We start from the raw sequence: 17,920 nt of genomic DNA, 5'->3' as shown, positions 1-17,920 counted from the left end.
GACCAGTTGTTTCTAAGCCTGACTTAATACAAACACTACAAGAAAATAGGTAAAAGTGAAAAAAGCTTTAATGGTATCTGTGTGGTATCACGTGTGTTTATAAAACAGCAGCAGCATAGCCAATGCATGTGATTTTGGTTTATTCACTTTAGTTAAGGCACAAGTATACAATGCCTAGCAGGAAGTAAAAACCCTTTCTAGGGACGGCTGAAATACAAAGCTTGAGCTTCTGAAAGGTCAAACTTTTATTTGGAAGTATTTGCCTGTTGGTAACACATTAGAGGACAGCTTGTAACCTTAAGTCACACTTACACAGAGAAGCAGCTGAAGGAATGCTACTGTAAATCCACAGAACACAGGAAGAGGGCTATGAGGCAGAGGGGGGCATGCACAAAATGCTTCTGAAATACAAAATGAAGACAGGTAGTAGTGGTGCAACTAACACAAAGTTGATATTGAGAATAATCTTGACTAGGTAAGATGAGTCTGAGCTTAGAAAAACTTATTTAAATAAAGAGGGTTCCAGAGTGGCTTACAAAGTACAAGAGAAACATGAGTAAAGGTGAAGTACTATTTATTAGAAGTTATTCTGCTATGTTTTATTCTATGAAATTAATTTTCCAGTATGAAAGTATTTACATAAGACACTCCACTTAGCCTCTATCAATATTGCCAAAGTCTTATAGAAATAGCATAGGTGAAATAAATTGAGAACCTTCACAGCAAGAAAAATGTATACCAACTCAGTTGGTTCTCAGCTGTATGACATTTGGTTTATATAGAAAGACTACAAGAACACAATATAAATTAGTTACAAAAAGGTGATACTGACAGCGCAGCAACTCAATTTGCTGAACACAAAAACCACAAGCAGTGGCTATTACAGCCATGCAGTTTTCATTGTGAAAATTTACATCTTAGATGACATCCACTCCCCCTTGCTTTAAGATGTCTGACATTGTACTCCTGTTCTTGGACCCTCATCATCTTCTTCATAGGCTTCTCCCACACTGTTACGGTAGGTTTGCTCATTTGGATCAAAATCTTCAAGGTCTACCTGATCCATCTCATCTGTAACCATAACATCTTCTCGTGAAGGAAGCAGAGCCTCCAGCAGAGACAGTTTCTCCCTTGGGAGCCAGTAGTGCTCTGGAAACTGGACCTACAATTTTACACATTTTTTAATGAATATTTATTCATGTGCAAACACAAGTATATTGGCTACAGAAAAGCATGCAGCTTACCAAAAATTGTATAATCAGGCTGCCTTTGTCCATTGGAGATTTGTAGACAGGCATCCCTTCATTGCAGATACACTTTAGGTCACCATGTTTTATCACTTCACCTATGGAGGCAAGAGCTGTAAGTAAGCTGATGTGATGTGACAGGCATTCAGCGCCCCACAAGGCACGGCTGTACACAAGGAGTGTTCCCATGGCACCTCAGGGAGATTGTAACCAATTCACAGAAAAGAGCTAAACCCAAGCTGTACAGAACTAAGGTCATTTAGACTATTTCCCCTGCTATAAGAGAAATCAGCTTTTCTTGGCACAGCCTTCAGGCTGAATGAACAGATAACTTAGTAGAATTTTAGATTCTTGCCTCCTAAATTTATTTTCCTGGCTATCCACCAGCTGGGGCTGAGGTTTATTAAGACATATTTGACAGCTTTAACTGTAACTGCATGTTTTAGAAAGAATAACAACAACAAAGAACCAATTAAATTAAGTGACTACCTCGTGAATCTGTTGTATCATAGTTAGATATGTTGTATCATAGTTAGATAATCTGTTGTATCTGTAGTTAGGAAAAAAACCCCCAAACAGAACAATCTCCCCCAAAAATGCCAGTCCAGGCAAGTAGTTGATACAGTCTACACAGTATTAGAATTCTTTAAGACCTACCTGGCCTAGTAGATATGACAAGAACTCTGTTGTCCAGTGTTTCAATTGTCTTTCTGAAACCACATAAAGCCTCCGAGAGTTGAATTCTCATTTTTGTGATTAAGTCATGCCCTCGTCTCTGAAAAACACTGTGATCCTTTTGATCAAGCACAATTATAACATCACCAGGCTCCAAATCAGGCTCCTGGTCACCTTCTCCATGAAATACTATCTTCTGACCATCTTTCATACCTGAAGAAAAGAAACCCATTTATTCTCTACAGAACTATAGACTTTTACTAGGGAACCAGTACAAATATACAGTTCTTACCTTTATCAACATGAACTTCTATGATCTTTTTCTCTCTTACAACCTTACAGCCATTGCAGTTGTCACATCTGTCCTTTGGATTTATTCTTTCACCTTGGCCTTTGCATTCTGGACACACAGTTTGGATTTGCTGCACCATGCCAGGTCCAATCTGCTGAACTATAACTTGCATCCCTCTTCCTTTACACACAGGACATTTTTCTACTGCCCCTCTCTTTCCGCCATAACCTATGACAAAAGAGTTAAGTTGGATCTCAGTCTCAAAAAATTACAGTAGTCAGGCTGGAAGTTCAGTAATGGAATTTAGTTGCCATCACAAAACATGCCCCACAAGCTGGATGTTTCTACAAACAAAATGTTTATACAGCTTGTTGTATTAGCCTCTGCCCCACCCCCCAGTAAATCCTGGTTTCCAAGGAACTGTCAGCATACCAGATTCAAGACATAAACATTCCATTAATACTTGGAAAAGAATCTGCTTACTAAATATTTAACAGAGTACTAAGATACAAGACTTTATTAAAATTTACCTCGAATAAGTAAATTCATTAGGGAATACTTAATAACTGTAAAATTAGTAACATAACACAAGCTAGACTTCCACCCACAGCAATTTAAAAAGTTTTACAGAATAGACATTTACATCCAAGTTCTGGGTGAAGATAGTTTTAATTTAGGTACCCCTAACAGTAACTCACAGTGAGTTTTAGTCTGCCATTAGAACAATCACTTTGTAACATTGTGGTCGAGAGACTTATTCTTGGACAAGTGTTAAGTAGAACTAAATAACCCTGGCAGACTTTCAGGAATCAGGCAAAGAAAAAGGAGAGAGAAAAGTAAGAAAGCCTTCAGACTTTTTTCTCAGCCCAGACAATCCACACAAACACACACAAAAAACTTGAAGAGGGGTTTGAAACCACTACTTGTTTTTTACCTTCACACTTTCCACAAATGACATTCTTTTGCAGTGCCAGTTTCCTTGTAATACCATTATATAGGTCTTCAAGAGATACACCTAACTGGTGCACAACATTTTTGCCTTTAAAAAAAAAACAAAAGGGAAATATTAGTACTTGTTCAGCTGTTGTGAAGACAAATGTTCATGCACAGTCTCAATGAAGAAATGCAGAGTTCATTCCAAACTTTGAACACAACTCAGCCCCCTTAAAAGAATATGCAGTTCCATCAGCTTCCACTAAGCTCCACCCATTTATGTCCAAACATAAAAGCTGAGCTGTAATTAGGCAAAGCATCATTAAAGCCACCCTGTCCCTGCTCCTGCTCCTAATTTTATAAGCTTAACTGAAACAGCAAGATACAAGGACACTACCAGCTTCAGCTCTGTTGATTCAGAAGTTGCTATTATGCCTGCGTATGAATTTCCATGCCACTTCATATTATAATTTCAATGATTTTACAGCAAGTTACTATTTGCTCCTTTAACAGGCACTGGGCATGGAAAAGACAAAAATCATACTGTGCTTTGGCAGCACACTGCACTCAGTTTCACATTATTTCTCCCAAATATTTTCATGAGATTTAAAATTATTGAAGTTTAAGTTGATGGTGTCCTTTGAAGCAAGTTGCCCAAAAGCGTATGAGCAAGTGAGGCACAGATTTGGAAAACAGGTAACTTAAACAGGTCTAATTCAACTGCTGACTTACTAACGTTTCCCCCTCCCCTACAGGCTACCCAGTCCCCCTTCAACAAAAAATAAACAGAACTTAGCAGAAAGATGGCTATGGCTAAGTCATGTTATCTACTTTATTAGAATCTTAATGCTAGAGTAACTAGAAAAATCATAGTTTACTTATTCTATTGTTGCAACAAGTAATATCCACACTATGTGCACTTAGCAGAACAGCAGTACCATAGCACAGGTGTTTTATGCTTAAGTGCATGGTTAGAGTTTCTAGAACTTGTTTAGAACTGTGTACCTCTTCTCTCTCTATTCATTCGGCCTCCACCACCAAAGAACATGTCAAAGATGTCCATGGGTGAAGAGAAGCTGCCGCCACTCAGGCCTCCTTCTTTAATAGCCTGCTCCCCACCCTGGTCATAGAGGTCCCTTTTCTTTGGGTCCGACAGAACTTCATATGCCTGGGATATAAGTTTAAACTAAAAAGAAAAAAGAAGCTCTGAACAACTATGACCAAGAGGAAAAGTAGCCCTCTCATATACAACTCCATCTACAGATCGAGCCACTACAGCACCCTCTTGAAGTATTTGTCTGTTTCCAAAAGGAAACTCCCTAAACAAATGGGTAACCGACTATAACAGTACACTTTTGTCCAGGAAAACCACCCCTTTCCTCCCTCTCCCCCCTCCTCCCATGTTTTAAGTGGGCTTAATTCAGAGTCACATCCACCTTACGAGTATATGCCAACTGCATTTTGTTGATTGTGGTAGTTGCAACAACCATTATAACCTCTAACAAATCCATTTAGAAAGGAATATGGTACTATCCCTGAAGTCCCCAATTGCTCATGGCCACAGCAGTGCTAGTCAGCCTAGAGCTACACAGGGATCCTCCATGCCTGCTGAGCTGGTACATCCAGCTACAACAGAAATTTATGTGACCAGACACTGGTGTTGCTTACTCATCACAAACACAAGGACTTAGATACAAATCAAAACACATACTTTAAAAAAACAATTAAGGAATTTTCTTAAATAGCTATAAAGAATTTCCTATTACTAAGATTACCAACTCAATTTTTAAACATAATTTGCTATTGCTGGAATGACCACTTCCATTTTAAACTTAATTTACTCATGGCCATGTAAAGTGGTGTAAGCAAAAAAAGCAGGCCCAAAATAAAAGCAGGAAAGGTTACCTTTGACTAGGCTACTGTTTGTCTTGAGTTCTGTAAATTAGTATTCTAGAGACATAAATATGGGTCTTCTATTCCTATATTAAGGTATTTAGCAGACCAGCTTTTAGACAAACAATCCCATCATTCATGTTTTCCATAGTTCTCCAATTGCGGTGCTCGTTTATGATCCAAGCCAACACAGGGAGCAGAGCAGGTCTGTGCTGATAGCTTGTAAAATAGTTCTGTTGTAAGCAGTCCACCCATGTGCAGCCCAGTGATTCCCTAGGGATAGTTACCTCGGACATCTGCATTAGCATTTTTCTCTGAAGAAAACCCATCCAGTTCAGGAACACAAATCCATCCAGCACAACAACGCTGGCAGCTGGATCGACTACCAGCCTTTTCAACATCTGACAGCACAATGGCCACTGGAGCACTAGAAATCCTTCCAGCTTTGCCTGTTTTAACCAGCACCTTTAAGGACGATTTTTCTACTGCAACTACAGGGAAACTGGTAAGCACTACATCCAAAAACAAGAAATGCCGCATCCCCTTTGCCACAGCTGGGCCGTCAGGCCTGCTGCCAGGCTCACAGGTCTGAATAGAGATCTGGAAGTAGGGGAGCCTTCACATACTGGCACGACGCCGCAGGAAGGGCAAAGCAGAATTTAAACTACGATTGCGTGCACGCCGGATATAACAACAGCCTATCTATGGGGGATCCGCGGTGCCCCTCGTGGGCGGCCCTGTGCCAGTTCCCGGTTCTCCCTGCAGGGCCGCCCATCCCGCGGCCCAGCAGCGCCTGCAGTGAGTCCGGCTCAGCCCCGGCCCGCCAGAAGGGCCAGACGGGGCCTGCGCCGCGCAGGGGCCGCAGGTGCCACTGGGTGCGCGGCCACCTCACGGAGGGTGGGCGGCCCAGGGGCCCCGGCCCAGCCCCGGCGCCCAGCCCCGGCCCCCAGCCCCGCGTACCCGCTCGCCCTCGCTGGGGTTCTTGTCGGGGTGGTACTTCAGCGCCAGCTTGCGGTAGGCCCGCTTGATCTCTTCGGAGGAGGCATTGGGCTTCACCTGCAGGATGTCGTAGTACTCCGTCTCCTTCACCATGGTGGGTGCCTGTGGGAGAACGCACCGCGTTAGCGCCGCGTTATCCTTGGGTTACCCCCGCGTTACCCCGCCCGGCGCCCCACCGGCCGCGCTCACCGCCGCGGTCCCTCCGGTGCTGCCACTGCCCGCTCACCGATCCCGGCAGCCCCGCCTCTTCCGCGGGCTTTATACGGGCCCCGGCCGAATCTTCTGGAATGACGCCGCGCGTGACGTCACGGGGCTGGAACGGTCTAGAACTGCGGCGCGTGACGTCACCGCCGGTGCGCGCGGGGGGAGGAGCCTCGGGCCGGGCCCGGGGCTTGCGCTTGGTGTTTAATTTGGGGTTTTACGGCCGAGTGTCTTGATTGTCTTTAAGCCCACAGTCCGTACAGCTGAGGTTCCCCAGGGGTCGTGCCTGGCATTCCCTGAGTACAGCTCGCACAAATCGGTACTCGGGCAGTGGAGTTGGCATTGAATGTGAGCTGAAAAATGGTTATCTATGCTAATGTGGTCAGGCAGGTCTATTCTTACCTCTTCTTTATTGCATTTAGACTTATATGTAATACCATTTCTCAGTAGTTTATTATAGGGAAGCTTTAGATGTGCTTTCCATTAGGGTTAAAATGCGACTATTCTGTGGGGCTAAAAATACATCAAAACCACCCCATATTTTATACCTTTGTATTGTAGAAACAGTATTTTCAGCCTAATTTAGAAAGCTTCTACCTATGTCAGCTTTAGACTAATCTAAAATAACGTGGGCCTGGCTGGGCTGAGGGGTCCCTCCTGAGGGGTCCCTGCCGAGGTACCGGGGTTTAGCCTGAGGGGGCCCCCTCACTGGCGCCGGTTTCTCTCCCTGCTCTGTGAAATCCATTAATTCACCTCTGGGAGAGCCTGGCAAGCACCCTGGTACGACCTGCCCCACGCTGTGTGTTAGATCTTGTTCTGGTTAATTAATAGGTGGCTTTCTTGATGCCTTATTCCTCAGTATTTTGAGCCTTTTAAATCAATTGGGCTAATGCTGTGCCCCTGCTCTCCCTGTTTGGTATTTGCCCTTTCCTCAAGCCGGCCTGCCTGGAGCAGACTTGGAAGCTGGGCTAGTTTTCATCTTTCTCCAGGTAACCAAAGGTTCTCAATTAATTATTTGCTGCTTAGGGGAAAGGAGATAACTGGTACTGGTGTGGACCTGACCAAAAGCATATTTTCATAGAAGATGGCAACTAATGCTGAAAAATCTTAAGTGAAAAATACAGAAAAGCTGCGTGAACTGTGAACAGATTTTGTTCAAACTTAAGTTGAGTAGAAATGCTTACAAGCTGCTTTTTAATTCCAGGAATCAGTTCCTTATCCCTAGAAATAGTTTTATGAAACCAGAGCATCTCCTGTGGTTATGATAACCCAAAGGTTCCAGTGTCCTATGCTGCCAACCACAGCCCAGGTAAGGAGTCGGGATGACTCTGAAGGAGAGGGCCCTATTGTGTTGTTTAACAGTGGGAAATGGGGAAAAAGGGGAAGGAAAAGCAGCAGTGTGGGATTTGAATGAAAAATTTTCGTTTTTTAGAGCTCTGTTATAATGAACTTCCTACTGTATTTCAGGTAAATACTATTAGAAGATTAAATTAATACAATCTGCTTATATTAAGCATGTAAACTTACTGAAGGAGGGGGAGCTAGGAAATCAATAGAAAATATCAATGAAAGGAACAGTTCAAAACCCCAAGAAAGAAATCAGTGTTGGTAACTATTACTTTCTCTAAGCATAATTATCAGCAGCTGAACATGTAAATCTGTGTTTTGCAATTGTGAAATTACATTGACAAGTAAATACAGAAACTATTTTCTAAAAATAACTATGGTAAGTTACTCTGTAAACTTGTAGGCCAAGAACTAAATATCCCCTTTTTAAGGCAAAAAAAGGTTTATTCTCATAATGGTCTTCACCTTAAAGATAGATGAGCTATAATCTGTAGTTCTGAACATAATATTTCCATTTAAGAAGAAGCAATAAATCTGCTTATAGCTTTGTAGCAGCTGAATGTTTCAACAGATGAGAAGCTTTTGAAGCACATAATGAATTTTAGAGTTCAATTTTTAGTATGTCATAAAAAGAGTATGTAATTTCTGTGAGTAGAAATCCTCATGTAGGTGTGTGTAGATATTGGTAAATATAATAAGAACTCACACTGGTGGGTGGTTTCTTACTGTTAACATTTGTTACTAGTAATAACAGCCAAAAATTTGGTTGGTATGGATCTTTGCTTAAGAGGATTGAGCCTCCTGCTTCATTTACTTTTATTTTATTAGGGAGACCTATCAGGTTATATTTACTTTAATATGCAGTATTTGTTTTCTCCATCTTTGGTTCCAGTTGGTCCAATCAAAGTCCTTGTTTATTCAAAGAATTAGTGGGACAAGTAGTAAGGGTTGGTGCTTGGGATTAGAAAAACAGGAGAGATACCAGGCTGCGTATATGATTTGCATCATCATGCACATCTCCTACATCACTATAGCCTGAGCGATGCACTCATTCTGATACCTGAGAGGAATACAGTCCTATAGGTGTCTGAAGCAAAACATTTCATATTTATCAATACTGTATTTATGGAACAGAGTTTGAATCCTCAGCAGCTGATTTTGTCATAATTAGTAATAAATGTCATACAGCCTTTACACATGCAGCCATATTTCTCAGCAACTACAGTGGTGGTTCCTGTACTCAACCAGCCTGGTGATCAAGGGTGTATATGCCCAACTCTGTTTCTTTTGGTGCACACCTTGCCTCCTTAAATCTGTGGTTGTTGCTAACCAGCAGTTGCTTACGCATTTTTGAGATGAACAGCTAATTTCTTTTAATGTTTTTTTCCTCTCTTCCCTCCTGCTACATGTAACATGAATCACCTTGTCACTTTTTACTTGCACAGTATCAAACTTGCGTGTGGGTGTCAACAGGAAAACAAGCAGAGAATTTCTGTTCTCTGCAAGGAGGCAGGACTGGACTGGGAATGGGGAGTAATTGGATCTGGTGCCCGTTTCATTTAACCACCAGAGGACTCTGGTTCTGAAACAGGCATTGCACTGTTAGCACAAAACAAGAGTTAAAACTGCTTCCCCCTGACCTTGGGACCATGCAGTATCTTTATATGCTACAAGAATTATGCATGTATCTTTTAAACCCGTTATATAAACCACTGTTAGAATCTCCTTGTTTGCATTTCTCTCTTTTATATTACTATTGCTCATTCTTGTTGAAAGCAGCATACTGGAGACACAGGTAAGAGTACAATCTGCTGAACTGCAGCTGCATCTTCTTGCAGCACCCTTGATTTTTGTAAAGAAGTATCAAGAGTAACTTTTATTACAAACACTGGAAAAAAAAGTCAGGAATCTGCCGGATTGAAACTTGTGTTTCTTTTCAGTCACACTAAATTTGCATAAAGAGCTTCAGTAGTTCCTGTATAAGGTGAAGTTAGAATTACAGCAGACTTTCCTTGGTGCTGAGGTGGATTCTCTCAAGCATCCAGGCCTCAAAAGTTATCACAATTTCTACAAACCTCTTAGGAAAATACCTTTTAAATAATATTTTTAGGCTATGATTTTTAGTCTTTTTAAAAATATATGTTAAACAGTAAAGTATGACAGTTTAATTTAATGAACCTTTAATGGTCCTGGGCCCATAATTGAGATACGAAAAAGATATTTCGTACAGAAACGAGCTCTTAGGAAAATCTTTTTGCTACAGATAGAAAGTAAAAGGTCTGTATCTGCAAGAAAATTTAAATGATGGCATTTGTTTTGAGCTGTTTTAGGGTAGTGTATAGTGAGTGAGTAGCAGTCACAGCTTTCTCTAACTTGAATTCCTTCAATAGAAATGAATTAGTATAAAAAGCATATGTGAATTTAAAAAGTTATTGCTTGTCTGGAGCTTTTAATTCTGGAATCTGCCCTCAGCATCATCTCCTTGGCCCAAGGTAGCATAAACTGGTTGATCCTTAAGGTATGTGTTGAGACTCACTTGTTTAGTAAGACTTAATGGAGGCTTTGCCACAGCAATGTTTGAAGATATGTTTGGATTTAGAATTTTGCATAAACCCGGAAGCCTACTCTCATTTAGTAGTATCTGTGGAGTTTAATTTTTTTTTTTTTACTTTAGCGAAAATGTTTTAGACACCAACTGAAGTCTTTTATGAGAAAGTGGGAAAAAGAGAGCTATATATAATCACAGTAAATGCAGTTAACAGAACATAGCAGGCAGAAGGCTGCAATTAGTAGCAAGTTGAAAAGTTGACAAGAACACTGATTTGAAATAATGAAAGAAAGATTAGAAGTAGTGCCATTTATGTAAAGACATGTAACAAAGCCTTTGAAATAGGAAACATAAAGGTTATTAGATGTTTGGCTAATGGTTGTTGTGGGGTAAGGCTTTTTTTGTTTTGGTTTAGACTCAGTGCTGAAAGATAGGGATAACAATAGGACTACCAGTTTAATGTCATGTTTGTACCAGAAAGTATTGTTTTACACTATTTGTTACCAGTTACGTAACTAAAAAAAGAAAAAAGGGAACCTATCATACAGTTGCTTAAACTAATTGGGATGAGTAGCAAGGAGCATCCAGAATTAGTACACTCATCCATTCATTTTAAGTAAATACAAGTTTTGTGGTGAAACATTCACTTTCTTGCCTTACACATAAAAAGATGGGGGAGCGCAGCACAGCCCTGGGTTGTTTCATTTTGCCATAATGTTATTGTAAATTAAACCTGAAACATTCTGTCCCAAACATGCTCCACCCACGCCGAGGCTGGTCTGCCTTGTGGTTCTATTGGTTACTGACCTTAGTAACAACACGGCTTTGTTTTAACCTCTCTGATATTTCTGTTTGGGATCTTGTGACAGTGCAAATTTATAGTGACAGTGTCTTCAACTCTGAGGTATCAGTTGCAAATTTCTGAAAGATACCAGTCCTAATTGCAGAGCAAAGGATGTGAGTAGTATGTGAGCTTTATTTGGCTTTTCTGTTCCTTCATAGCTTTGTAAGCCTGTCAACACCCAGAAATCTTAACCTGTAGCTGCAAAAAGCAGCCCATCCCACCACAAAAATTCAGTCTGAGTCTAGTACAGTGTTGTGCAACTTGCATGCAGGTAGATCTAGGCATAAAAGAAAAGGATCATAGCATCTTGTAAGGTGCAGAATGTAAAAATCATTTCAAGATGAAGGTCTTTTCTGCTGAACTCTATATAAGTTGCTGGCCTCGTTTAATAGGATTTATTTCTTGAAACTTGAAGACAACCTAGAAATGTACTAGAACTGCAAAGGCGGGTTCTGTGTAGAACTAGAACTACAAAGGCAAGGTCTGCATAGAACTATTACAGCTTGACATTCATGAGCCTACTGTTAAAGTGGCAAGACTGTAGCTGACAGTTGCAGGAAACACAGTTTATCACAATCATGTGAGTTTTCTGTTACAGTCACACAATAAAGAGTCCAAAAGCAACTCTTCTCCACCAACTCCCCCTGATAAATTCCCCTTGCTTCACAGCCTGGCTTCCCTGCAGCTGCCCTTGTTACTGGGGGAGCGATTTATCATTGGAGAATGCTTGATTGTGTCAAAAAATTTGCTAACCATCAGTAAGTTTAAAGAAAATTATAGGAAAAACAAAACAAAAACCCCTTCATAAACACAGTGTGTATAGAAGACACATATATTTGAGGTTTTCTGTTTATTTACTGTAAGTACAAGTCTTAGAGAGTGAGCAGCCATTTCCTTCTGTGAGACCAGCCTATTATCCAGCCACTAAACACCCAAGAAGCAACTCAAGCAAAGTAATTAGCAGTTCTCTAATTGGATTCTTTCATATAGCACCTAAAACACTTTAGATGACCTGAAGAAGAAAAATAAGAGTTTTCTTGCAGCAGAGTTTTCTTTATTCTATTACTGGAAAGTTGGTTGCAAGGAAGAGACCTTGTAGCTTTCTGCAAAGAATCTTTGGAACAAAGAGTTTGGAGAATTATCCCAAAATGAAGGAGCTAAATAAATCCTGACAAATATGGAGTTTTGCTGCATATGAGGACCTATTTTTACGATTGAAATATCCTCCATTATGTGTTCAGATATTTTCAAATCAAGTTTCTGGTGTTGAGAATAGATCCCTTAGAATCTCACTTCGAAGTTTTCTTTCATTTCAGATTGCATTGTCTACAATTACACATTTATCTATGGTGTAAGACACTCTGGAATAAAATCCACACTTTCTATAAAGTTAATATTTGCTGATCTTACATGCTCCTCCTGATCACTATGGCTGTCTTTGTACCAGTAAGCAAAACATTTTAGATGATGTTCTCTGGCTCTGAAGTCTATGACATGGCATGGCTTGCATCTGTCTTCCTCTTCCAGACAGGGTAGTCATTAATATCATCTCCAGTGACAGCCTCTGGCCTGGGTTGTCCCAGGGAAATGCCTGTTCATACAGATCAAAACCATGCCAGGGAAGGTGCTCACAGTGAGTGGCTTGAGCCATTCTCTGGATTGTTTACCAGTACAGAAGTAGCCTAAGTAGCTGAACTGGACTCTCTTACATCCTGGGAAGTAATTTGTTCAGTTGTGTGTAGAAACTTTCACATTACACCATAGGCCTGCTCTGATGAGGTGCAGGAAGTGCTGCTGTAGTTGTGGTGCTGGAGGAGGTGCTTGGCTGTTGCAGTACTGGGTTTTATAGGTATAATTGACTTGAAGGCATTTCCTAATGTAATTAATCTGTGTTTTCCTTAAGAAAATAGCTTCATTGAATGTTCTTTTTTGAAACCAGACTTAGTAAAGTTAGAATTGCTTCAACTTGTGTGAACAAGTTTGTTGAAATCTTGGCAAAAGAAAAGATTTGCATCTTAAAGCGTTGTAAACTCATTAAAATTCTTCTCATGGATAATTAAAGAAAAGTGAATTAAAAGGAAAGTTTAACAGTAAGCAGCTCACAAGCACTGCGACATTTCAAGCATGTTAAAATCAGAAAGAAATAGCTTTTGTAGCAGTAGTCTCCTCCTCTTGTATTACGTGTTGTTTTTTCTAACAAATAACAAGTTACTGTTGGTTTCTTTGGTTCTCCAAGTAGCTCATTTATGCCTGACCTGCACAGTTCTTTAGCATATTTGTGACCAGTTTTGGAGGGTTTGTCAGCATGCCTAACAGTGGAGAGACTCTCACAAAACAATTGCAGGATGAAAATGCAAGGAATGTTTCAGGAAGCTGTGAAAATGGGTAAAGTAGCTTGAGCATTTATTTTAACAAACTGATCTACCAGTTTTTCATAGCTTAAGTTTGTCTTGTACTACTGTGCAGATGCACAAGAATTTTGTCTGGTGTCTACTATCTAATGAAGAATAAGGTGTATCTTTTGAGGCTAGAATGAGAGAAAATTGTTGATGAAGATTCTAAATAGGTTTATTCTCCTATGCTAAATTCTGCTTTGACACTAAACCTAATAGCCATCATTGAGTCTGGACTATGTTGCTTGTATCCTATTGGCATAGAGGATATATCTGTATAGTGTTTATTTTATAGCACAGAGGCTATTTAGCCTCTTCTGGATTTGGGGGAGTAATCCTTAGATAATAATTGATCCTTATGATAGACCATCTTCTTCCTGTCAAAGGCAACAGAACTTTACCAGATAACTCATTTCTTAGAGACAGAAGTGGGGAAGTGAATTTTAGAAGAGTGTATTTTAATGTTTATGTTACATTTTACATGTAAAATAATCCCACTGGCTGCTCTCTCCTTTGTGCCCCAGGCAGCACAAAAAGAAGGCATTATTTCTTCTACCTGTTGATCTGTCACTGGAATGCTATCTTCTGATAGAGAAATCTTCCCATCTCTAGAGTTTTTGGAAGTACTTAAGATTAGAACAAGACATCTCACAAGAAATATTTTAGCTTCTGATTGTTAGAAGTTTGTCAGTTTTGCTAAGTACTAATATACATTTCCAGAGACTGAACTATTGTATGATATTTAGTCTTCTGTTACATCTAACTTCACATTTGTTTAGGGAACAACTTGCATGTTAGTCTCTTGAAAGGTTTGCTTGGTCCCTTCAGGTAAAGGTTTGGTTGGGATAATTTCTGCCATAATGGTTTCTTCTGTTCTGGGCTTTGTAATCCTGGATAAGAATCATGAGGAGCAATCCAAAGACTTAAGGTTTTCAGAACAGGAAGAAGTTTAAGAAATCTTTGAAAACTTTTGAATATATTGTTGTTGCTTCTGGAATCCTAATGTAGTTGGTAGAAGAATTGTCACTTTTTGGTTTAATCTGTCCAAAGATCATAAAACACATATTTGATTTATGGTCAATATAGGTATATGTACACTCTGACTCATGAAAGTTAGGTTTTGCTAAGTTAGTAATAATGCCTCTCTTTTAGTCCATGTATGCTTCTATTTGTGACATGCTTAAGTAAAAAAAAAAAAAGTTCCTGTGTTTTCTTCATTAAAGAGAAAAGTTATAGGAGAATTTAAAAGTACAGTGGTTTGGGTCCACTGCAAACAGGAAGTTTAAGCTTAAACTTGCTGTATTAGAAAGATGTTTTTTCTGAATTTGTTTTTTTTCTGTATTTCTAATGAAAGAATATCAGACCCTAGAACTCTAAATACTTTTGATGCATTCAAAGTCCTTGGCATAAAACTTGTGTGTTTTGTTTGTGTTTTTTGAAGTAGCCAGTGCATGTTGTCCTGTTAAATGCTGTTGTTTACCTGGTAGTGATTTGAAGTTAGGTAACAAACTTTATCATACCTTTTTTAGTATGCTGGAAGTAGGATTCCAGGTGGAAAGGACTAGACAAAGAAAAAAAAATTGTATCAAATGGAAATAGGAAAAAAAGACCTTTTATAAGGCTGAAATTGAATCTGTGTGACCTAAAAAATGAGGAAGAGATGAAATAATGAGTTCTGTGTGACCTAACTTTGCTGCTTTCCCTGCAAGTAGCCATACAGAGCCAGCTACTGGAAGATTTCTGCTTCAGGTCTAGGTTTTTGCTGTGCAGGGGAGAACAGAGCCAGAAAATCTGTACCAAGGTCAGGGCAGGGTTGTAGTTTGCTCCCAACTGCTGAATAGAGCCTTTTTGGGGGGAGAATAAAAAAGGCTCGTTACATTGTTCAATTCTTCCCATTCAACCATGTAGTTCTCAGCTATCCATAAAACCGGTCTGCTCACCAAAATAAGTGACCTGATTTTTGAGAATATTTATTCTTAACAAGAGAAAAAAAGACTTCAGATCTATTTTTTGCAAGTAAAGAGATAGGTTTTGCTACAAGGTGTATGCCAACTGTGTTATATGGTAAAATAGATCTTAGCTGTTAACTTTATCACTAGTAATTTGTTCTTTTTTATTTATTAAAGCATTTTTTTAGCTTTTAAATATATCTTTGTGAGAGAAGAAGTTGTATGAGTAATTTGACAAAGAGTGGTTTCTTGTGCACTGTGAAAAGCAAAGGAATTGTCAAATCAGCTGGGCCTTTTTGCAAGAGTAGGAACATATCTGGGCTGATCCGTGGCCCTGTTTTTAAGTCTCATGAGGGCATGGAAACCAATTAACAGCTAAATCTAACTCGTTCTTCAGGGACAAATGGGAACTTTTAAATAGAATCAATAAGGAATGTATTATAATATTGCCCTCATTTGAATAGAGGAGTAATTAGGAAATAAGATGACCAGTCATAGTAGACAGCAATGTCTAAAGGGCCATGGGGAACTCCTGTGACTCTACTCACTATAGGAAAAATATTGCATGACAGAAAATGTGGATTTATAGAACTAATGTGGTGCATCATTACTGTGTGGTTTTTTTCTATTATGTCATAAAAAATGAGAAAACATCTTCAGAATGTCTTAGGTAACAGTTGACAGCACCTCAGAGTCTGGAGATGCAGTATTTGCTTGGCTATTTCTGTGCCAGTCACACGTTTCTATTTAGCTGCTGAGCTATCAAAGTTGCAGTGCTATATTGACTTAAATCAGAGTGACTTTATTGTCTTTGTCTAGAATTCTAGGATATATTTGTGATTCTAAATTTGTTGTCTTGTGCTCATTCCTACAATCTGTCCCCAGAGTTCTGTTTTAACATACTGGATTTGACTCTTGCAGGATACATGGGGATTTGGGAAAGGATTTCAAATGAATGGGATCCAGATGATGATATTTAGTTTCTAAAGTTTCTAGGCAAAATGCCAGAATCATTACAGTTTTCGGAGGTTACCTCTAGGTAATTTAAGCCATTGCTTTTTGCTGCCAGAAGAGTTGTCGGATGGATACTTAATGGTTTCATCTTGAATTCAAATGCCACAATGAGCTGTTGAAAATGTCTGACACCCAATGAAAAGTTTTTAAGAATGTGCAGATGTAGACCCAAAGCAGCTCTAATGGAGAGTAATGCTGTTGGAATGTATATAGCCTGGAGAACATGCAACAAAAGCTTGGAGGGGGGAATTTCTCAGTGTTGGAACAGAGATCAATATTTAGGATGCTTGTCACCAAGACTAAGACAGCAAAAGATGGACACTTGATTGGAAGAAGAATGTTTTATCATCCACTTTATAATGGATTCCATAAATAATCAAACCACCAAGATGGAGGAGTTTAGAGAAGGAATTCATTAAGTTGTCCTCATGAGAAGCAAGTAGTGAAAAATAAAAACAAAATTTATGAAAAAGTTCTGTGTTGGAAAAATGCATATTTTCCACTTCAGTCTATTTTTTTGTGTATATTAAATAGGATTAATATTTAATAGTTAGGAAAGCCCGTTCAACAAAGAAGTGTTTGGGAAAAAAAATACTTGTGCATATGGGGATCTGCACACGTTGCTCCCTAAGATAAACACCTGTGACTTACAAAATATTTCTTTAGGCAAGGCAAGCAGAGAAAGGAGTTTAATTAAAAGGTGGGGACTGTGTTGTAAGAAGTATGAAGTAACATGCCTACTGCTACATGAATGCAGCCTGGTGGTGGGTGAGCTTGTAGGTGATATGCTCGGAGGAACAGCAAGTCAGAGGAAGGAGCTGCACTGCTTTGGATCATCACAGTGAGGGCAGAACACCAGTGAGCCTTCCTGAGAGCCACTGAGTCTGGAAGCAGTGCCATGAGAGCACTCCCAGGAGCAGCTAAATGGGATTGCTTTTTGGAAAAACCATGTAAGTGACAGAGAAATTGTATGCACTCAGCAGACACTGTAACTGAGCATTCCCTCCTTATTGGCTGTGTTCTCTGTTGCAGACATTCTGCAAGATAATTTTTTTTGAAAGGATGAAAGCAGAAAAATCATGCAATAGTTTTATATTAAAAGCTTTGGAATTTAAGTGGACCTGAACTGCAGTAACATGGTTGACCACAGCCAGAGCTTTGCACCTTGAACATACTGTTCTTCTAAAATTAGGCATCACATAAACCTCATCTTATCTAATAATGTATATTATGAATGCACTATCTTCAAAAGTGCATATGTCTCATACATTAAACCAGAATAGAAATAATTAATTAATAAAAATAATTTTGCTGTATGGTAATCTCACATATGTGGTACAACAGTATCCAGGAGCAGGGTGGGAGTGGAGAAACTGTGTAATGGAGAAGCCTCTGCAACAGGAATACCAAGAAAGGGAGGAGAAGATGGTATCTTCATTGTGAATCTGACAGCACAGGTCTGGAAGCTCAGAATATGGCTCTGGGTGAATGTGTAGTCTGAACTACCTACTGGTTTCATGGCAAAAAAATGTTTATTTGAGTCTTCTTCATGAGCAGTCGTGAATGTGATTTCCAGACTTCAAAG

The 17,920-nt window shown here is 39.6% G+C and overlaps 2 protein-coding genes across 6 annotated transcripts in view; one reads left to right on the top strand and one right to left on the bottom strand.

Moving 5' to 3' along the window:
* Positions 1–123: 123 nt before the first annotated feature.
* On the bottom strand, positions 124–6,317 carry DNAJA4 (DnaJ heat shock protein family (Hsp40) member A4). Of its 3 annotated transcripts, XM_032122944.1 has the most exons (8): positions 6,229–6,317; positions 6,001–6,141; positions 4,153–4,333; positions 3,149–3,253; positions 2,215–2,442; positions 1,905–2,135; positions 1,245–1,345; positions 124–1,162 (listed from the first exon to the last, which is right to left on the bottom strand). In XM_032122944.1, the coding sequence occupies exons 2-8, from the start codon at positions 6,130–6,132 to the stop codon at positions 944–946; spliced, it is 1,197 nt and encodes a 398-aa protein (XP_031978835.1). In that variant the 5' UTR covers positions 6,133–6,141; positions 6,229–6,317; the 3' UTR covers positions 124–943. The 3 variants fall into 3 exon arrangements, with proteins under 3 accessions (XP_031978835.1, XP_031978836.1, XP_031978837.1); XM_032122945.1 differs by lacking the exons at positions 6,001–6,141; positions 6,229–6,317 and adding an exon at positions 5,328–5,910; XM_032122946.1 differs by lacking the exons at positions 4,153–4,333; positions 6,229–6,317.
* Positions 6,318–6,426: 109 nt separating this feature from the next.
* The window catches only part of ACSBG1 (acyl-CoA synthetase bubblegum family member 1), a 40,105-nt gene continuing 28,611 nt past the window's right edge, over positions 6,427–17,920 (top strand). For 2 of the 3 annotated variants that reach the window (XM_032122942.1, XM_032122943.1), the window contains exons 1-2: positions 6,427–6,588; positions 7,445–7,549. Coding sequence is in view for 1 of the 3 variants with exons in the window: in XM_032122941.1 (XP_031978832.1) it covers positions 13,285–13,364 (80 nt within the window). In the remaining 2 variants the exon portion in view is untranslated. Of the gene's footprint in view, positions 6,589–7,444; positions 7,550–13,199; positions 13,365–17,920 lie in introns of those variants that run through there. The other variant, XM_032122941.1, reaches the window with a different exon arrangement.

Source organism: Corvus moneduloides, chromosome 13 (genome assembly GCF_009650955.1).
Source record: "Corvus moneduloides isolate bCorMon1 chromosome 13, bCorMon1.pri, whole genome shotgun sequence".
In the NCBI taxonomy this organism is placed as follows: Eukaryota; Metazoa; Chordata; class Aves; order Passeriformes; family Corvidae; genus Corvus; species Corvus moneduloides.
This window is presented reverse-complemented; position numbering and strand designations above follow the sequence as displayed.

Excerpts from the sequence above, each read along its gene's own strand:
- DNAJA4 (XM_032122944.1), bottom strand. The coding sequence starts at position 6,132 with ATGGTGAAGGAGACGGAGTACTACGACATCCTGCAGGTGAAGCCCAAT. Across the intron at positions 2,443-3,148 it reads CATTTGTGGAAAGTGTGAAG|GTTATGGCGGAAAGAGAGGG; the intron begins GTAAAAAACAAG and ends CTTTTGTCATAG. Across the intron at positions 1,346-1,904 it reads TGTCATATCTACTAGGCCAG|GTGAAGTGATAAAACATGGT; the intron begins GTAGGTCTTAAA and ends TTGCCTCCATAG.